Raw genomic sequence first — 20,632 nt, 5'->3', positions numbered from 1 at the left:
ACTTTTTGAAAATACACTTATTAATAATAAATTTATTGCCAAGTTTAAATCTTCATAGTGCCATGACTCCTGATTTCATTTTCAGTGTGTCATTGGACATTACTCCAAGTACGAATATTCCTTAAGTATCTTAAACAGCTGATTTATATAGTTATATGGTTACCAATGCCACAGAACCTTGGGAAAATTACTTCTACTAAACTACTCCCTCACAAATCTACAGTGCAAGTGAGTAAAACAGAGAATCATTTCAGTCAGAAACTTTCACATGCATTAGCCTGTAAAACATATTTGTGAACAAAATTATTCTTCTCAGATGGACAGTAAATTCTTAACTGGAATGTGAAACACGTTTTTTGCATTTTCTGGGAATCAGCCAAATGCATTTAAGTGAACAATTAATTTAAATACAGCATCCCTATGAGACATAGGGAAACAAGGAACTCAATTCATCTAACCAGCACGCTCCTGTTTATGAATAATGGCTTCAATTTTTCCCATATTGTCTTAGATAACTTTGATATATACTTATTTATATTAAAAACATTTTGATAACTGACAATTGGCATACAATGAAATGCTTGTGCTGAGAGAGCTTTATAATAAAGTACAGGAGCACAGGAAAAAACAACTGCCCTATGCTACAAGTTGTACAGTATAAATATTCAGAATAAAATCCATTTTACTGGCATCATAAATATTTCAAGATGAGTCAATCATGTGCATATTTTCGAGGTCATTCTGGTAAGAGGCATAAGGCCAGCTCACTTTTTGGGCAACAAAATCCAACCAGATATCTAAGTCTTGTAGAGCAATAACTGTGAGTGTTTGAATTTTGCTTGAAGAAACCTGTATAGTTGTCCAAATCTCATATTCTAACAAGCACAAAATAAACCTGGAACACATCATATCTAGTGAATGCATTTGTATGCACCTGCAGTAATTTTTTTATATACAGCAATTCGTTCTGAATGCTGCCTAGTCGCAGGATTATTTTACAGCCCAGTTTAAATGTTTTCTGTATTTTAAAATTACAATGGTGCTTTTTTGTGTGAATATTTTCACCTGGATTATGGCAGTATAGTGATTTTATAAAGGGAGCTGCAGAAGACCAATGAATTCTAAGGGCAGTCTCAGAAATAACTATGAAAATGTAAAAATTAGTTACAGCTGAGGATGTACCACGGCCCACCAAGGGAGAAGACAAAAGTTTTTTATGGTGAATTTAATTCTATAAAATTCCAGCTTATATATGGCTTCTTGCTTCTGAAATCTTAACATAAAGTATCTATTCTGTGTGCAAAAAGTTCACCCAGATGAGGTGTTCTTCCTCAAACAAAATTCTTTTGTATGAGAAATGGATGTTGTAGAGGAGCACAAGAAGTGATAACAATTTGTTTGACAATCTAAGCACAGGTGCTCTGCAACAGCTGAGACAATTTATCAACAGCAGTGTAATGAAACACTTTTTTTAAAAAGCACATAGATAATCATAATGGGAAAATAGGAAAAGATGGGGGGGGAAGCATTTTATGAGCATCACAATGTTACACCTGTAAAAGGTGAGGGTTTTATTACAGGAAATCAGTCATGCTCCCTTTATTAGACTCTTTTGTTACAGTTTTCTTCATTAAATATTAGCTGCATCTGTGGTCTGCCTCTTAGTAAGAGCAATTTTTCTAGTAGCAAACAGATAAACTAGAGCCCTTAGAAACTTGAACTAGTCAGTAAATTGTTTGAACCAGGCTGGCTGAAGACTCATTCTTAAGTGTCAACAGTGCAATCACTGGTTAGTCAAGTAAACATAGGAATGGCTTAATTTTCTGGAATACTCAATAAAATTTCATGCATAGTTAAAGATAGGATTGGCTAACACTATGCAAATAAAAATAAGATTGCTAGTAGCATAAATAATATTAAATGAAGTGATAAGAAGGCCACCTAAACCAAGCCATTTAGAGAAAAATTGTAGCAGATGAGAGTTTGTTTTAAATTAGGGGTGTCTTTTTAAATTTTAAATTATTCAAACATTTGAAAACACAATAAACTGAAGTACTCACAGATTTGCAGGCGGTCATTAGGTTGAAATCTGTCTCAGTCCACATGGGCCTTTCCAAAAAAGTATACCACTAGCATCTGTAGTCCTTACTAAAGGATTATTTAATGGAACCAACTGCTAACACAGCTGGCCTGAGGTTTTATTCCCATATAGCACCAATCACAACCCAAAGAAAGCAAAACAAAAAAGGGGGGGGACAGGGGAAGAAAAATAAAAAAGTATTGGAAAGAAAATGTCGCTCAAGAAGAATTTCAACCATATCAAGTAAAAGCATTTTGAATATTAGCCTGTTTCATTCTGCACCATGAAATGATCATGATCAGCCCTTCAAGAATATTTTTAACCTGTGGTGAGTTCCCTCAGTCCATCCAAGAAATCTCCATGCTGAGGGAACATTTTGTAAGAACATGCCAACAGGTTAGAAATATTAAAAGCAAATCAACTAATCAGTGTACAGACGAAAATTCAGTTGAAAAGAAAGCCAAAGTTGCTACTAAAACTAGAAGGAGCTCAAATCAGCCATGCACCAGCCCACATTTCTCCCCACCTCAGGCAGCTGGTTGCTAGAGTTATCTAGAGAAGAAGCCTCCAAACTTGGGGTCTCAGTTCTGATTTGAAGCACCTCTTCTGTTCCCACACTGCTAGTGGAATCTTGAGACTGAAGTGATAAACCAGCATGATCTGACACTGTTTCATCCATGGCAGAATCACTGATTAACTAAGACAGAAAAGAAAGAAACAAAATTCTTCAAAGGAAACACAAATTTCAGGTAAAGAATACATTAGTTCTGAAATAGGCCGTTTCAGTATTATTAGCTATCTTAATATATTCACATATGATGGATTTCACAGCTTTACACTAGAACTATTACAAAGCATCACATGCATTTCTGCAACATTTCACTTTGAAAAGAAGTTTTTCCTTTAAGGAAAATTATTTTCTTTCTTGTTTTAGAAGTTCTTTTTGCTAGACTGAAACGCTCGAAAAGCAGAGCATTTTGTTGGGACCAACATTAATACAAACTTTGCCTAAAGTCCAAAAAGCAACATGCACATCAAGCTGCTCCCCATCAAGTCAACTTTTTCTTAATTTCATTTATGTAATGCAGAGAGACTTTTGAGTGGCCAGCATTCTTGATTTTCCTAAGTTATATGTACACAGGTTTCAAAATCCATAATTAATTTAGCAGTTTTTGTGCTTAGACCTCAATATGACCACTTAATGCTCTTAATCTTATTTAGCATTTGGAATGGTTTTTGATGTAGAAATCCACAAAGACACACACTTTATATATAATAGATGCAATTTTGTGCTTATATTTAAAAAAATGTAAGTGTAAAGACACTAAACAATTAAGAGCATTCTAAAATTATAAATTATGTACCATCAATGTCATAAAGTAACTTTTTTCCTTCATTGATGCTGTTGTGAAAAAGAAGCTTAGCCACATTAACTTCGTTCCTTTACTATGTCACTTAGGCTGAATTGTGAGCCACACTTATCTATGAAATGTGCTAGGGAAAGCTTAAGTTCTCAGATTTCTTCCACAGAAAAATAACCTACCATCTGTGAACGAGACAGTATCTGACTTGCAGTCAGTGCTGCTTCTTCTTCTGAAGACTCATCAGTATCCTCCTGGTTGGTCAAGTTCAAGCTGGGTGTGCTACCAGAGTACTGGCACTCCTGAAGGGACGGTGTGTCTCCTTTGTCAATGCTGTCAAGAGAGCGCCTGCGAACGCCCCAGTTGAAGTTGTCCATGCTTTCACCCTGGAATAGAAAAGCGTGCACACATCTGGTATGTACGAGTTTCAACATAATTTTAACTTAATACACAAATGAGACAGAGAAAATATGAGTACTGAATGCATCATGAACAGAGTTTCAATCAGCCCTTTAGTTTTATTAAAATTTTAAGTACCTTGGTAAATGCTTGTAAATAAAATATATGGTAAAGGAAGTAGAAGTATTTTGAATATCTTCTTGGAAAGTAACTCAATATGTAATCTAAAACTACATCAGTATTGATTTTATAATCTGACTAGAAAGTACAAACACATCACAGACAACAACAGATGAACAAGCCAGGGCACCAGGCTGCAACTTACCTGCAGCTCCTGGTTAGCAAAAAGGAAAACACATATAATTAGAAAGAACGAGGACAAACACTTAAAGATACTCTAGAGCCAGGGAAAAATGTTTTATTACATAGGATTTGCCAACAGTAAAAGACTGATTCAAGCTCTGGAAAAAAGCTTAATCAAAAAGCTAGTATTTAAAATAATGTCTCTTTCTAATGAGATTAAAAAAAAAAAAAACAACAAACTGACGACAAAACACTAAAATCAGCATGCTTATGATACATTTTCTCTAGCATAACATGTAAAGCAACTGTTCCAACAAACATTGATGAAGTTCTTTAACTAACACACATGAATCTATACTGACCACATCCAAGTGACAAAACACTATTAACAATAATTATATACAGGGTGTAGAAAAGATGATGTTGTCCCTGACTGTTTTACCAGCTACTTAGTGTCAGTTTTATGATGTACACCCTGAATACCAATACCCTGGATCCATGCTTGTGCATTTTCAAGCTGAGATATTTGAGTTTCAAGTATCCATCATACTAAGTGGCATCCATATCTTAAAAACACTGTTATTTTAATTCACAAGTATAATAATGAGCTTTGATTTTCTCAAGCACTTCATCAACCTTTAACAATTCAGCTAAGTGATATGGAAAACCTGGTGAAGTGCACTTCACCTGTCTACAGTTACTGTAACACCACATCTAGCCCCAAACACGGCTCCAAAACTGCCTTAAGAGTATCTTTTGTGGTGACTTAAGAAATCACCATGACTCATTAAACATGCAAACTAAACATTTTGCAATCCCTTTCTCTCTTGGTGATTTCTTTTCCTCAAAAGAGGATGAAAAGTTATTGCAAAGCAAAATAATTTCAAGTACAACAATGTACTACTACTGTGGGCTGAAGCATTTAGGTTTAATCTGGATATTACTCAGATGTTAATGTAAAAGCCCCAGTTCATACTGCTGGCATTTAATTAATAGCAATAAAGAACATGCTATATTTTTGGTGAAAAATAAGCCACAGCTCTTATACCAAGTGCATGATTTATATATAACACCCTAAATCTGTGCTATCATATTAGTGTTTTTTGGTTGTTTTTTTTGGTTTTTTTTTTGGTTTTTTTTTTGTTTTTTTTACTACAGCACTACATGCTGCATTCAGGCAAGTAATGAAGAAGAAACTGTCTTTTCTTAATTATGACCTGCCATTAAAATAGCACAGAAAGTGAAGTTAAAGGTTAACTTCATTTGGTAAAGTATTCAGCTTCTGCTATCCTATCTGTCAAGTCCTGTCTAGTGTTAAAATAAAGTTTAAATACTACTGAGACTCAATTCTGAACTTGCATTCAATACAGGAAATGGTGTCTGAATAGTGTGTGGTTACATCTATGCAATAGACCATAATGAGCCTGTACTTTTCCTAGAAGGTGCAAATTCTGGCTCAAGTTAAGCAATACACAGGAAGCAAGAGGAAAGCAAGATAAAACTAAAGAATTAGGGGGAAACCCTGTAAAGAGGTCTAGATAATAGGTAGATATTCTTAGTAACTTGTGGACTCATGACCAGCAAGGATATCCATTACTATTTCAATAGCTTGCATAGACTGTAACAAAACCACTGCAAGAAACTACAGAACATTCTACTTTTTCCTTCCCAGTCCTTTTATAGTCATACTTTTAAGCTTCAGCAAATTCTGGTCTGAAGCATTTTATTGATCTGAAACAAGTAACAGTTGTTAACAGAATCTTCACTATTTCTAAATACTTAATTTTGTTTTACCTTCCCTCTCTCTTTTTGACAGGAGAAGTAGAGGAAATACAAGAACTCCAATATACCAGATATAATGTAAAAGTCAAAGCAAGCAATTATAGAGAGCAAGTCAATCATATATAATGAGATAGTGTATCATACAGTTTGTTACTTTGAAAGCCTTTCATCAAGTTCTCAAAATCCAGAAACATATCAGAAACAATAATTATGCCATTTTCTTAACACACTGTTCCATAATTAAGTTTTCTCCTGCATGGTACCCAGGTGCTCATGCTGACATTGGCTTACACTGTCATATGACTTCACTTTCAGGTAAAGTCACTTAAATCCCTCCAAAAAAACCTCAACTCTTTCCTCCAAAACCAGCCAACAATTTGCAACAACTTAACCCTGCAAAGTTTTTGGCCCAGGTTTCTCTATCTAAACTCCACCATGTCATAAATTTTTCTGAATTGGATTAGCTAGTAGGGCTGCCAATTCCTTGGAAGTGCACCAACACAACCTTATTTTTAAAATGCTCTCAAATGGAAATACACAGAAGAAACCCCAAGGTCTCACCTCTGCATCTTCCAATTCAACATCTAAAAAGTCAAAGTCTTTAAAAACTCCAAATTGTTGTTCACTGGTATTGTCTTCTACAGCCACTTCCTCCTCTTGAATCACTTCTTCTGTTGCTGAAATTAGACTAGTTTGTTGATCTCCAACTTCCAAGTCTTCATTAGAAGAAAACACAACCTGCAGATATAGGTAAAAACAGAAGTAAGAACTTCCAATTTCTGTAACTCCAAAAGTCAGCTATCCTGCTTCCTGCTGTTTAGTGGAATTAGTGGCAGGCAGCGTGTCTACCCCTGTACTGGTAACACTTTGCTTCAAGACTAGCTGGATTTTAAACTACATCTTGAAATTAGTGGTACCGTTCTGTCCTTAATGTTACAAATATATAAATAGAGAGAAAAACATATCACCCAAACCTCATTTTCATAACCACAATATCAGTCAAATTTAAGAACAAAAGAATCCATCATAATAATCAGCCACATGACACAGACCACACCTACAAACTTCTGTGGAAGGACTGTACAATTTAAAAGGGATCCAATACTGAGCTACTACACTGGCCTTCACAAATTACAATATTCTGTTTGTTTCCATACACTGTTTTTTAATATGTCCAGTTCCAGCTTTCAGGCATCTATTTTTATTTATTTTAGCTTCTTCCACTAGATTCAAGATCCTTCTCTCACCAATATTTTTCTCAGGTAAGAACTGTTATGCCACAATAAAAAAAACTATGTTCCAGATGATAACCAAGGTAGGCTATCCACTTTGTTTTAAAAGTTGTCAATGCCATCACCACCATCAAGCATAGTACACCAGTGCAGTTCTTTATAAAGAAGTAAAACCATCAACTTATTTTTAATCAACAGTTAAGACTACTGTTCCTATAAATAACCATGTTTCAAGGTATATGACCCATTGGTTATTTTCAATGGATTCTATGATATTTTCAATACAGCATCAACACCCTTGCAGTCCTCAGCTACTGCTACTCCTTTGCTCAAGAGCATCTGTAATGGACTAGGTAGAGAGGTAGTCAGAACAGGGGAGATCTAGTTCAATTCTCTTTTCTAGCCAAGACAACCATGCCCACTGGAGTCCTTGAGGACTAATAGTAATCCATTACTTTTGATTCTTCTTTTTAATCTTTCCATTGGATTTGTGAACTGCTGAACCAAAACTAGCTTGTCCAAATCCACTGTTCATAACTTCACCAACAACTGAAAATGCAATAGTATTCTGCTAGTTGAGTTCAAAAACCAAAACAAACCACCACCACCACTTACCGAAGGATTCTTGGGAAGACCAGAATCTGGACCACACAGAGAAAGCACATTCATTAACTTCTCCCTAGTCCTTCTCTGAAAAATATACCAAAGAAAATCACATAGCACAGCAGCTCCTCGAGGTCCAGGTAAAAACAGAAAATTTTGCATATTCAACTAGTCATATTGCATATTGACATCTTCTAAAAACAATCTTAAATTTTTTTACTTTTTACCAGTATCAGCTTTGAATTTATGCTGCATTAATTTACTGTTTTGCTATGACACAATGCAGACTTCAAATAACACTTCAATGCATTTTTTTAATACATTCACAAACACTGTCTCTAATATATGCATGAAGTGTTTGAGGCACAATATACCTGAGATGGCTGTGGTCTCTTCCAGCTGACAGGAACCAGTGCATTTGAATTGGAGCCTGATGAAGTTGAAGAAGTGCTCCGGGTCACAGCAATGACTTTTGGCTTCCCATTTCTACCAGCTGCACTGTGTTGATCACCATATTTATTCCCAATAATTGGAGTCTAGCAAAGACAACAAACAATTTATTAAAATTCAAATCTATATTAATAAAGACCACATATTTGACTTAAGAATTTAGCATTATATGAATTGTAGGAGGGTTGGTCTGTTTGTAAGCATTCTGTAAAACCCATGTCAAATCCACAGAGCCTTGGTTCACTGGGAAATACAAAGCTGAATACGTGTACCCTATGCAGCAAGGGCCATTCTGTCCACTTGTGTGGCTTTGAATTATGCACATTTTATGCGACAATCCAATTATATTTTTAAACACGCTTTAAAATCAAATGTGTTTTAGGTTTAAAAGATGCAAAGCTTCTCTGTAGAATCATTCCCTGACATGAACAAATTTTTTTCGCAGACCAGAAACTTCACAAACACACACACACTTCTGAAAAAACTGATCAAATTCAACTCTTTTGACAGCAAATGCTAACCCAATGAACTCTGTGGGAATTTATCTTATCTTTCAATTATCCACATGCCCTGAAACTTCAGTAGTGAATGTACTTGCCAATTTATGTAATGTTCCTATGACATCTATATCTCCTATCATTATCTAGGGTTAGCTTCAACCCAGGACTCTTACTCCTGATCACTTCTAAAGTTTCTACAATTTTCATGTCTCTACATTACACTGCAGTCACTTGGCCCTGCTCCCCTTTTCAGATGTAGAAGGAGTATCATTGGTGGTAGGGGTGATATTTTTAGCCACAGGAGGTTTTTCTCCAACTGTATCCCTCTTACACTGAATTTCCTACATTTTGTATCCTATCCCCTCCTCTAAATTTCCTCCCCCTTCCCTAAATTCGTGCCAAAACTGCAGTACAGGGATTTAATCCTCCCAGCCCTTGAATGCACATCCCTTCATTTGTTGAAAGCCTGGTGTGTTCAGCTGCAAGCAGCAGCCAGCTGCATTGTCTGCTCTCTGACACAGATGAGATACCCTTGAGAATAACATTACTGACTTTCAGTAATTCAATCTGCAAATATTCAAAAGGGGGAAAAGGCAAACAAACATCATAAAAGAATTTGAAATTTATCTTGTAGTATCACTCTCATTTACAAGTACATAAAACTTCAATCTCTGCCATTCTTAAAAACTGTACTTATTCAAAAACATATAAATGCAGAAGTCTAACAAAAAATAACACATGAGTTTGTAACAGCAAGTCATAAGTGCATTGTCATCTAAATATAATAATTACCTCTGATATATCAAAATGAAAATCTAAGGTCTTCCCAGGTAGCTCCTTGGAGACATTATTAAAAATTTTCGTGAAAGAGATTTCTGGAGAGCCTATGTCACCTCCATAAGACTTTGGAATATCATTAGGCACAACAAGGCTTGCTGATCGAGACACCACCAGTTTCAAAATATTAAGGGCTTCCTTCCAATATGGACTCTGAAGAGAACATACACAAATCACTCAACAATCTCTTCAACCAAGACAGCAATTTTTATGTACAGTAGCATTTTTTAAGAATCCCCAACCCAAAGCCTCTGATGTACTACCCATGGCTGAAGGGGCTAGCACAGGTGGGAAACCTCAGACCCTGAAGAGCCAGGAAAGCAGTGGCCATCCCATGGAGCATGGTGAGGTCCAGCCAAGCAGGCTTAGCTCCAGCTCACTGGGCCAGCAACAACCAGACCTCAGTCCATGTCCCTCCATCTCTGTAGTTACACCATGTTTTTTACCATTGTCTGAAACTGCCCTTTGTGACCCAGGAGACAGAAACTGAGAGTACTGAACTATCACTTAACTACAGTAACTGACAGTACTCAAATTAACAATTCCACCTTTGGCTATCTTCAATTATTTTACAGTTATGGAGAGAGTAAATGCAATTTGAAACAAGCAAAACTATTTCTTGAAATACCTGAGGAAATACAAAAGATTTTATTTAAGAAGTGAAAACATTTACAAAGTTTTTAGTATCAAACCAATGGAGTGCTTAAAAAATGCTATAGAAAAAGTGTGAGAATATAAGAGGCAGAAGCAGAGTTAAGGGGACTTAAAAAAATGATTAAGACAATGTAAATAATTCAGTGGTTTCAATTACACACACTGTGAAGAATCAGAAGAGACAAAATAAAAGCAGCTTTGTGCAAGGATTAAGATTTACACTCCCAGAAATGCAAGGATTCTGCCTGAAACTTAAATCTCCCAATTTTTGAAATTAGCATGATGTCTGCTTTTTTTTTTTAATTAGGAGGCCATATTTGTCAAAATATTATTTTATTGCATTAAAATAAGTAAACACCCCTTTCAGTTCTCTAAGTAGTATATGTTTTATGCTTCTTAGCAGATAATGAGAGTCTTCACTAATCTCCTCCATTTCTATGTATCATAAGCATAAAAAAAAGGAGTCTCAAACTGGAACTGTCCTGTAGCAACTTAGATTTATTTACAGCCATTGTCACTGCAGAGGACTGAAAAGACCCAAAGCTTAGTAGAAAATTAAAACAAGACATGATAATTTATGATATTTCCTTTTGTCATTTACAGTAACACATTTTATTTTATCAAAAATATATTAAGACTCCTCTGGAATGTTTTTTCGCTAGCACCATCTTTTGATAGCTTACATCTAAGATTACATTCCATGGTACTGTGGGCTTGCTTCAGAGCAAGCTTGCTCAGAGAGGGGTTAGAGGTGAAGCAAGAAGCCACCAGGCCATAGAAACTACAGCTAATGCTAATCATTTCATTGTGCCTAATGCACTCTGACAGGAGCACAGTATCTAAAGTACATATCCATCAATAACAAAACGTCCAGGGAACACGACTTTCCTGGTAATTATGATTAAACCATTTGACTGAAATACATTCACCAATAATGGAATTCAGACAAAAAAGAAGAGAATGTTGTGCACTGAAATGGTTTTATGCTCCAGGCATTTTTATAAAATCTTTCAGTAAGATGCTAGACTTTCTTCTGTGTAATAGATTTTCAGTAAATTTGTGTTTCGAGTACAAAGGCTTAAATTACCTTGGGCAAAACACTGTGGTTCATCTTTTGGGGACTTTCTTTAATAAAAAATGTACTCAATTTTGTTAAGGTGCACCTTAAAGTTCCTCACAGATACATTACTGAGAGTGATTTAAATCTTCATTTAAACGTGAAATTTTCTTTTTAAAACATATACACATAAATAAAACATTTGTCCAGCTTAGCAGTAAACATTTCCTTGTGTTTAAATAGCTGAAGGATCATCATCTCTAACTACAAATGACAAGTTGCTTACATCTGTACATAGATGCACATTCACCCAGATAACATGCGCCACCAGATCCCAACCACACTGGACAAATACAAAATTTGGTGGATTAAGTACATAGGAAAAAAACCCCTATGGAATCTGACCACAAGCATCTTATTTATATCTGAAATAAATGACCCCCAAAATTCAAGTGTAATTTTGATACCATTTTGATAAAGAGCAGACAGGCTTTTACAGTTCTTCAGAGTACCTACCTGAACATATTTACCAATAACTTTTATGATTTCCAAATTAAACTGCTTCACTGGAGCTGTGGATAGGTCAATATGACTCAGAAGACTGTAAATAATCTGCAGCAAGGACTGTTGCATACTGGATAAGCCTTTCTCTAACAGCTAAAAGAAGGTTTTTAAAATACAAAATTTCATTAGGGTAGCAAAAAGTGAAAGCAAACATTAAAATACAGCTAACTTCTACACACATTTATTTTTCCCTTCAAGAAACTTAAATGTACCACTTCTTGTTTTTCAAACTTTTTGCTTTAGCACTAAAAACCAGTAATACAACAGCACAATGGTTTTTGTCCTAATTCATTTTTTCCCTGAATTTTGACATATTTTTAGCACAGATTGAAAGTACCTAATAGTAAAACACTTTTCACTAAATAAAAGTTCATCGTAATTCAAAGTCTTAAAACTGTATGAAAAACAATTACAGCAACACCTTAAGGAAGGTCAGTAAATGCAGTTTTACAAAAAAAAATATATATAAAGTCATTTGTAAGAATGAACAAATTTTTTTAAATGCCTCCATCAGTTTGAAGTGATACACTTCAAGGACAAGCTCTATAAGCTTTTCATACAAAGTACTTAACAGCTTTCCTGTATGAATGGCCAGCAGAATAATATACTGATGTTTATAATTTAAATTATCTTTTTCTACATTATGCACTACTTATAAATGAACTTTGCAATTAATTTTTAAAGTTGTGATAAAGACGTGTGTACCTGACTAAAGAAGGTCTCTTAAAATTTTAAATTAAGCTTATTTTGCTAAAGCCAGGACAGTGTATATTCATGTAGTATAGAATTAAACATCTAATACCAAACACCATTCCAATAAAAGGAGATCTGTGATTAGAGGGATTCTAATTTCAAGGTACTTATAAATTACTGCATTCCAAAATGGCACCTTTTCTACATCCTAGAACATTTTAGTAATATTTTCCTGTTAGAGAAGATATGCTGTATTCCCCCTGATATTCAGAATAATGAGAAAATAGTAATTGGCAATGAACTGTCAACATGAGATACTTCCAGTAAAACCTTACCTCTGCAAGATAAGTTATGAGGTTAAATGTGGCATCTGAGAAAGAGTCATGCAAGTATCTACACACTACATTAATCCAGTTAGAACAGTCTCTGGAATAACTGTGTGTACTGTATAAACTCATCATATGAGCCAGATTTGCAAGAGTTGGTGACTTCTCCTCTGCACAAACCTGAAAAGCAAAACCATATTTAATTATATCAGAAGTAATTTTTTTTAAATCCAATCATTCCTGAGTCATTATGCACTTCTCCCAAATTTCACTCTAAAATTTAATTACTAAGATTTCACTTCAGTTATTTTCTAGTAAGTGAAATCAAACCAATCACACAAGCCTGACCTACAGTTTCTGTTGAATTTTGGTCCTGTGGCATCCATGTTCCAAGTTTATTTATTTATACACTTGGTATGATCAACCAATATCCCTCTCTCAGGTAATACAAGTACTTAAGGGCAGCAGTGATTTCTGCACTTGCATCAGGCACATACTCTGAGTCAGCCTGTGCACAGCATCAGTGGTTTAGTGGTTCATGTGTCACAGCCTGAGCAGCCAGAGGTGTATGCCTGCAGCTCCTGTGCCACACAGCTCTTTCCTATTCCCCTTTCCACATTCTTCCTTAAAAGAAAGACTCTGCCAGGCCAGTGCAACACCATCCTGGCTAACAGCTGCTGTGCACCACATACCTCTTTAATAGCCACTACAGTTCAGAAATATTTCAAGGTGTATTTTACTGTGTACAAGTAAAAGAAAGAACATACAACCTTTTCTTCTCTATCAGTAAGAAGCACTTTCTTCTTGTAAGAAAATTAGGAAGCATGCTTAAAATATGATTAGGTTGACATTCAAAATTACAAGTAGAAAAATCAGACAAGTAAGAAAAAGTAATTGATATCATTGGTAAGAAAATTTGTTCTTGAAATCTAAATTTTACACAATAAACTATAGAAACAAACTCAGGGGTTGATACAAGGTCCAGGTATATAAATTTGACTGGATCACATCTTTAAAATATGGCCTGTTATAGTTATGTGTATATTACTATTAGAATCACATCGAAGTATTACAAAAGGGACCCCAAAAAATAGAGAAACAGTGCTGGTATATATATCCTCCTGGATACTTCTCCAAGCATCATGTTACATACCTTTGCTATCCTGTCAGCTGTTTCTTTACAAAACTGAGTTGGGTTATCAAAATGTTGTATCAGATGAGGAAGTAGGCACAAGATGTTTAGGGGAAATCCTAAACACATACATAAACAGAGTTATAGGAGTCCTTAAGGTTTTTAATGACTTAATTTAATGTGAAGCTAGCCAGTATTTAAAATTCTGACAGCATGACACATACTTTCACAGAGATATATAAATTATATACACACATATATTTACCTAAGCATGTATGTATAAACAATGTATATAGATATGTCTGTGTTAGGTATAAAAATGCATGATGAAAATAAAATCATCACTGGACCAATTAATCAAAACCACCATGAAACTGGATAGTTTTAGGCACTATGTCACATTGTTTCTAAAAATGTGTAAACAGGGCTATTTGAGCTAGTTAGCATAAGATAATGAAAAAAAAATACACAGCTCTTGAAACTCACTTGCAAACAACAGTCAATACATAAAGTTTACATGAAATCTTGCTCATGAGATAACCATAGTCTGTAATGTATTCCCACTATTTAGCAGTGTAATACAGACAGCTGCAGAAAGCATTTAACAGGAGTGTTTCTTTAAGGCAAAAGCACAACTACTACTGATTTTGACTCTACTTCATTCAATGAAAAGATAGATTTTTATCACATATTTACTAAAGGTACCTGCTAACTGAGAAGGATCCACCAAAGCATGCCGGGAAATTGTGATGAGTTTACTGAGGAGATGAACTGTCATTTCTTGTGTAGAGGCTGAAGTAAAGCCTTTCAGGAAAAGCTGCTGAAGGCCTGGAAAGTTATTCCATTTCAGTTTATTCTGCACCTCTTCTATCTTTTCCCGACTCTCTGATTTATCCAGAGGCATGTGAATAAGAAGCTTGTTGAGTAGCTTGAGAGCCAGCAGGTATTCATACTCATAATCTGACTCCAGCAACGAAGCTGCAATCCAAAATATGGTGGCCATCAAGTTGACAGGGTCAGTAGTGGGCTGCACATCATACATCCCTCCCTCTCTCAGGGAGGAAAGGCTTCTAGTCCTTGCCAAACTTCCACCATGATTTATCCTTCCATCCATTATATCCAGTGTGTTGCTCCGTCGCCGGTCGCCTCTCCGCTCGCTGATTAAATTCAGTCTCAAGGAATTACTCCTTGTGTTGCTGTAGTATCCCAAACAACTGCCACTATTCATGGGACTTGTGCTTAGATTTATCTGTCCAGTGCTTTTCCTATTAGCTGCATACTTGTTTCCCATTACAGAATCATGGTATGAGGTTCTAAAATAAAATCAGTATTACATATTGTTACATGCCAAATATTTTAATAACAAAGAATTTTAATAACAATGAAAAAGGGAAGGAGGGGAGGAGGAAAGAGAGAGAGGAAAGAGAGAAAGAAAGAGAGAGTGAGAGAGAGAGAGAAAGAAAGAGAGAGAGAAAGAGAGAAAGAAAGAGAGAGAAAGAGAGAAAGAGAGAAAGAGAGAAAGAGAGAGAAAGAGAGAAAGAGAGAAAGAGAGAAAGAGAGAAAGAGAGAAAGAGAGAAAGAGAGAAAGAAGAGTTACACAAATCACATACACATGCAGCATACTCTGTTTCATCATCCTAAGAGTATAATGCACATAAATACAGGATTTCTGTATCTATTATTAAAATATCCTTACAGCATTAAGACAACACTGCAGTATCCTGTTATCTTTTCTACCCAATCTTTTTGTTACAATCCCAGAATACCATAAAATTATAGTAAAATTGGAAAAATTAGCCCATAGCATGTAAAAGATTATGTGTAAATGATGATCTAGCATCCCAACTTATTTAAAGATGTGATAAAAGTAGGGAAATGAATGAATTAATACAATTATTACCATGTATTTGTCTGAGGTATCTAACCTAGGAAACCAAACACCTTCCTATTCTGATACAGAGAAATTGAACGTATTCCTAGAAATCTCAGCATTTTCAAAATCTTTGCAAGGGAATCAAACAAATACAGAGATGTCTGTACATTTAGGCATTTTTTTTCAGTTTGATAAAAAGTCATCAAGGTAACCATTCAAACTGTAATGAGACACACAAATGACTCAGACTGTTCAGTTACACTTTTTTATACATGGACAACAAACTTGAGGCCTAAGACCACCATCTGCAGAGCATTTAAATTCAAGAAGGTTAAGAAGAACTGACAAGATTTCAGAACTGAGCCATAAGAAACTCCTTGAATTCCATTTCTACAATATTAAATTGAACCCAAGAGGGTAAATCAGAAAGGCAATAACATATTCCTTACAGGAAATCTAGATTCTTACAAGTTTTGCTTGAGGCAGAATGATAAAAACATACCAGAGCAAGCAATTTTGCTATATGGATGCAATTATTCTGCAAAGATGACAAGATTATTTAATTACATTTATAATACAAATTTTTAATAATTCAAATGTACAAAAATGCATAATAAAGATTGACTAATAAAAGAACTTACTGAGAAAGGGCAGAAAGCAGATCATAATGCTTCATGGTTTCAGCCAATGTATCAATAGCAGATTCTAAAGTCAAAAGCAGCTCTATGACGAAACCCTGGGGAAAGCCACAGGCCATTATAAATTATGCAATAGGCACAAGAAAGATCACAGAAAATCTACTAAGTAGTAACATAAAAATACAAAATCAGTAGCAGTAAACTAAATTATTTCATGCTTCAATTAGAACACAATCCTCACAAGACAGCTCAATTTAGCAGTATAGCTTCCAGACAAGAAAAAACTTCAATTTATTTATAAGCATTTACTGAATTAATTCTAGTTTGCATTTTTTTAAGGATGGATTGAAGGATGAAGTCATTCAGACTTATTCTGCAGTATTAAAAGATTAGATACACTCTTAAGATGTACAATGACATGAAGCTGAATGATTGTTAACACTTTATGAGATAAAGCTCTTAACAAAAGAAAACAAAAATAAGTAATTTCTTATATGGCTGATCTCAGTATTCTCTAACAATGAAAGAGGTGGTGTCTACAGTAAAGACATGTATCAAACTCTCTGAAAGAGCCTCTTGCTGTAGAAGAGAATGTGAACAACTTTTCCTCAGCTAATTAGGTGAAATTCAGGAAGTGTCATGATTAAAATTTTCATATTTGAAACACTTAAAAATAAAAAAAAACCTGAATAAAACAATGCTTTTAAATTTTGCTAATAATGCACACACATCATTTAGACAGACTTAGTTTTCTAATAAAGTGGGAGCAAAATTTCAAATACCTGAGCTTCTTCTCCTGCATCTCCAACAGTTTCTACTAGTCTGGAGAGAACATCAGAAAGTGTAGATGGAGTGAGAGGCTGCTTCAGAGCCCTGAAAATCTGAAAGGACCTCCCAGCATAATGGCGAGAGGAGCAGGACAGAGCAGTTTGCAAAGCAACTTCACTGAGACGATGTTCCAATTGATATCCTCCTATGAAGGGAAATAAATAGCCAAGCAATGCTTTATAAAAAACCAATCCACTTGAGTTTACTGAAGAGTAAATTGCCACAGTCATTCCCAAATTTAAAATATTCTCACATCCTCTACATTTTTCTCAAGAAGTATTAGTCTCAAAAATCTTTACAGGAATATAAACATGTATTCCAAATACTTAATGCTAGAGAGACTCGTAGATAATAAAACATTTATGATTAGAATATTAACTGTTCACAATAAATTAATAAGATGGTTTATCCCATTCCTAAAAGATTATATTTAAATCTGTCATAACAGAAACATGAGCTGAAGTGAGCAATACACAAGAAAACTATTATTTAGAAGCAGTAATTTCCTACAGTGATTTCATAGATAACCTATGCATTTACATGTTTTAGAAAGTATTTATTTAGTTCACAGTCTTGTATATTTGATCATGTATGGTCTGTTTGCTAACATACCTGAGCTAGACTGTTTAAATATAGATACAACATGCTTTAAAAACACAGTTAACTGTTCAGCACTCTTTATATTAGGGTTCTTGGCTGAAACATCTTCATGATTCCAAAGTGGGCCTCTTTTTCTAAAAAATACAAAAATAGAGTAAACAGAATATAAAATACAGCCTTTGTCCTTAATATTATTTAAATGAAATTTAAACCTTAAGGTTAATTGCAAAAGAATCTACTACGTACCACATTAAAAAAAAATCTAGAAGCGCAGGCACGAATTGGAAAGAATTTTGATAACTGACCAATATTACACAATATACAAGAAGTTAAGACAAAGTGAAAAGCAGTGTATCAGTTCCAACTGAAATAACTGAGTAAGAAGATGGAAGAGATGCTATAGTACATAACAGATGTAATAGATGGAAGGTATAGTTACAGTATAATAAATAGTACTCTAAGAAAGAGCCAGTACAACTACCACCATTATGCACTTCCTAACTTCCTTTCTTCCCAATTCCTTTCCATTGATATGCCACACAATTATAAATTTAGGCTGAGGTAAGGAAAAAGTATCAAAGCATGGAGGAACAGGTAGGATTTCAGATTAACATTATCTTCAAAGCTTAATATAAACTATCATATAAACTGCACAACTGTGGATGATTTTACCAATGTCCTGTGCAACAAATTCATCATTTTTGAATAGCCATCTCTCTACTACTAGCTAATCCCTAAACTGCACAGAAATCTTCAGGTCTCTAATAATCTCAATGTGTTCCTGCCCTAATTCAGAATAAAACATGGCAAAATACTTTTAAACAGAGGGGACTTGAAAGGATGGTCAAAATTCTCTGAAAGTGTTGGAAAGTTAGAGCTTTTCATATGTGTATCACATGAAAACATTTACTGGTGATAAAACAGAGACAGAATTAGAAAACATGATGCTAAATAGTGAGAGGTTTGCCATTTTTCCACAAAATATGTCTCAACAAAAATAAAAATTGAAATCTTACCTTGAGGTAATAAATTCTATAAGAGTTTTCACTTTTTCATCCTGCTCTACTGAAATGTCAACCTCATTGAGGATTGTGGTGTGCAGTTGAGAAATGGCAGCACTTGTATTTCCTAAACTGATGCTAGAAGAGGTAGAACTTGAACTAAGCCCTGAGTCTGTCATTGGGGAGGGCTGGTAATCAGGTATAAAATCATGAACACCTGCTGAAATTGAAACAAGATGATTATGCACTTTTAAGCTGACAGTTAATATTAAATATAGAAAAGGAAAAAATAGCCCTCTAAAAAGATCAATAACTTAGTAAATGTAATGAGAATACTTAGAAGAGAATAAATTAATGGATGCAATAATTTCAATGAAATCAACAAGTCTCATACATGCAAATTCTTCACATGACTTATATGAACTTTAATTGGGAACTGCTAGATCCCTTTTTAAAACCCCTCTATTATCCTTGATTTTGTACCAATAGTATCAGAGCTCATCAGCTTCTGAGGCATCTCAACTTAATTAACAAAATTATACAGACTATTTCTTACTAATGATCAGGGTTTTTTTGGTAAAACCCAGTCCCACTGAATCTGACAGTACTTGAAATCAGTGAACATTGAGTATTACCTAGTGAATGGACTCTGAGCAGAGCCCCTGTGGCTGCACAAAGTTTCTCTAAAGTTAGCTTAATCTTGTGGCCAGAAGATTTTTCTCCTCCATATAAAGAATCATGTGACAATAAAATACAACTGCAGTGACTGCTCACATTGCCCTTCCATCCATCCATGAAGGGCTGAGGGAAAGTAAACTACCAAGGAAAACTGGCAGGGCCTTTGACTGGAGCACTTGTACTTAAATAAGCTTAAGACTCACTAATCCACCACAGATTTTCACTATAGAACCACAGAGTTTTGACTGGGGTATTTGAGCTTAGTCAGCTCAAATAAAATTTAAAATTAGCTTGTCCAACCTTGGGCTAGGCGTTCATACCTGTAAACACGTTATCCTAGTCCCCAACTGGAAATGTTTGATGCTGACCTTATTCTAGTTTCTATCAAACATCTTTGTTTTATTGTGTCCAGTTTAGACAGTTTATCCAAGCCCTTAAAGATTAGGAAGGGAATGGTTTGTACATGCCACTGTGTAGATGCACCATTAAAGTTCTGCTGAACAGATTCCTATAAAATAATCCTTCCACTACACACAGTGGAATTTAATTCCTCATTGCTACAAAAAACCAAATTCACAAATCAGACAACTACTTTTGCTAAGTAATAAAACCATTGCTGATGTGAGCAAAAGAGAACAAACAACTGTATGGCAATATGCTGCCACCTACTGAAATAATATGAAATACTGAATTTAAAAAACCCACAAAGAACTATTTTAATAGAAACTACAATACAGTCTCACCATCAAAATATTCCCTTCATAAAGAGGTACATAGAAATATAAAGTATACTGTATAATTTAAATATTGTAAAGTTAAAGGGAATATTAAAAAGTCATATCTCAAAAAATATTCTGATAGGCAATAAAGAATGCAATCACAGCTGACAAAACTTGGAAATTTTAACTCGCTATAAACAAGTAAGAGATGTATCTTCTTGGTTTTTATTTTCAAAGGCATCATGAAAACAGCTGTATTAAAGTTCCAAAACACAGATCTCCCTCTTTGATTTCCACTACTATTCCTCATACAACTGTGCTC

The 20,632-nt window shown here is 34.9% G+C and overlaps 1 protein-coding gene across 11 annotated transcripts in view; it reads right to left on the bottom strand.

The window, feature by feature from the left end:
• FRYL (FRY like transcription coactivator) overlaps positions 1-20,632 on the bottom strand; it is a 162,803-nt gene that overhangs the window by 21,484 nt on the left and 120,687 nt on the right. For 8 of the 11 annotated variants that reach the window (XM_063157314.1, XM_063157313.1, XM_063157315.1 and 5 more), the window contains 14 exons: positions 18,929-19,133; positions 17,925-18,046; positions 17,267-17,457; positions 16,488-16,582; positions 14,679-15,286; positions 13,995-14,092; positions 12,851-13,021; positions 11,775-11,915; positions 9,503-9,700; positions 8,135-8,296; positions 7,773-7,847; positions 6,487-6,663; positions 3,624-3,827; positions 2,607-2,777 (listed from right to left, as the gene is read on the bottom strand). In XM_063157314.1, the coding sequence (XP_063013384.1) occupies positions 2,607-2,777; positions 3,624-3,827; positions 6,487-6,663; positions 7,773-7,847; positions 8,135-8,296; positions 9,503-9,700; positions 11,775-11,915; positions 12,851-13,021; positions 13,995-14,092; positions 14,679-15,286; positions 16,488-16,582; positions 17,267-17,457; positions 17,925-18,046; positions 18,929-19,133 (2,618 nt within the window). The remainder of the gene's footprint in view (positions 1-2,606; positions 2,778-3,623; positions 3,828-6,486; positions 6,664-7,772; positions 7,848-8,134; positions 8,297-9,502; positions 9,701-11,774; positions 11,916-12,850; positions 13,022-13,994; positions 14,093-14,678; positions 15,287-16,487; positions 16,583-17,266; positions 17,458-17,924; positions 18,047-18,928; positions 19,134-20,632) is intronic. The other 3 variants (XM_063157308.1, XM_063157318.1, XM_063157317.1) reach the window with 1 other exon arrangement.

This window comes from Melospiza melodia, chromosome 5, assembly GCF_035770615.1.
Source record: "Melospiza melodia melodia isolate bMelMel2 chromosome 5, bMelMel2.pri, whole genome shotgun sequence".
NCBI lineage: Eukaryota > Metazoa > Chordata > Aves > Passeriformes > Passerellidae > Melospiza > Melospiza melodia.
Note: the sequence above shows the minus strand (reverse complement) of the source record. Positions and strands in the feature narration are given on the sequence as shown.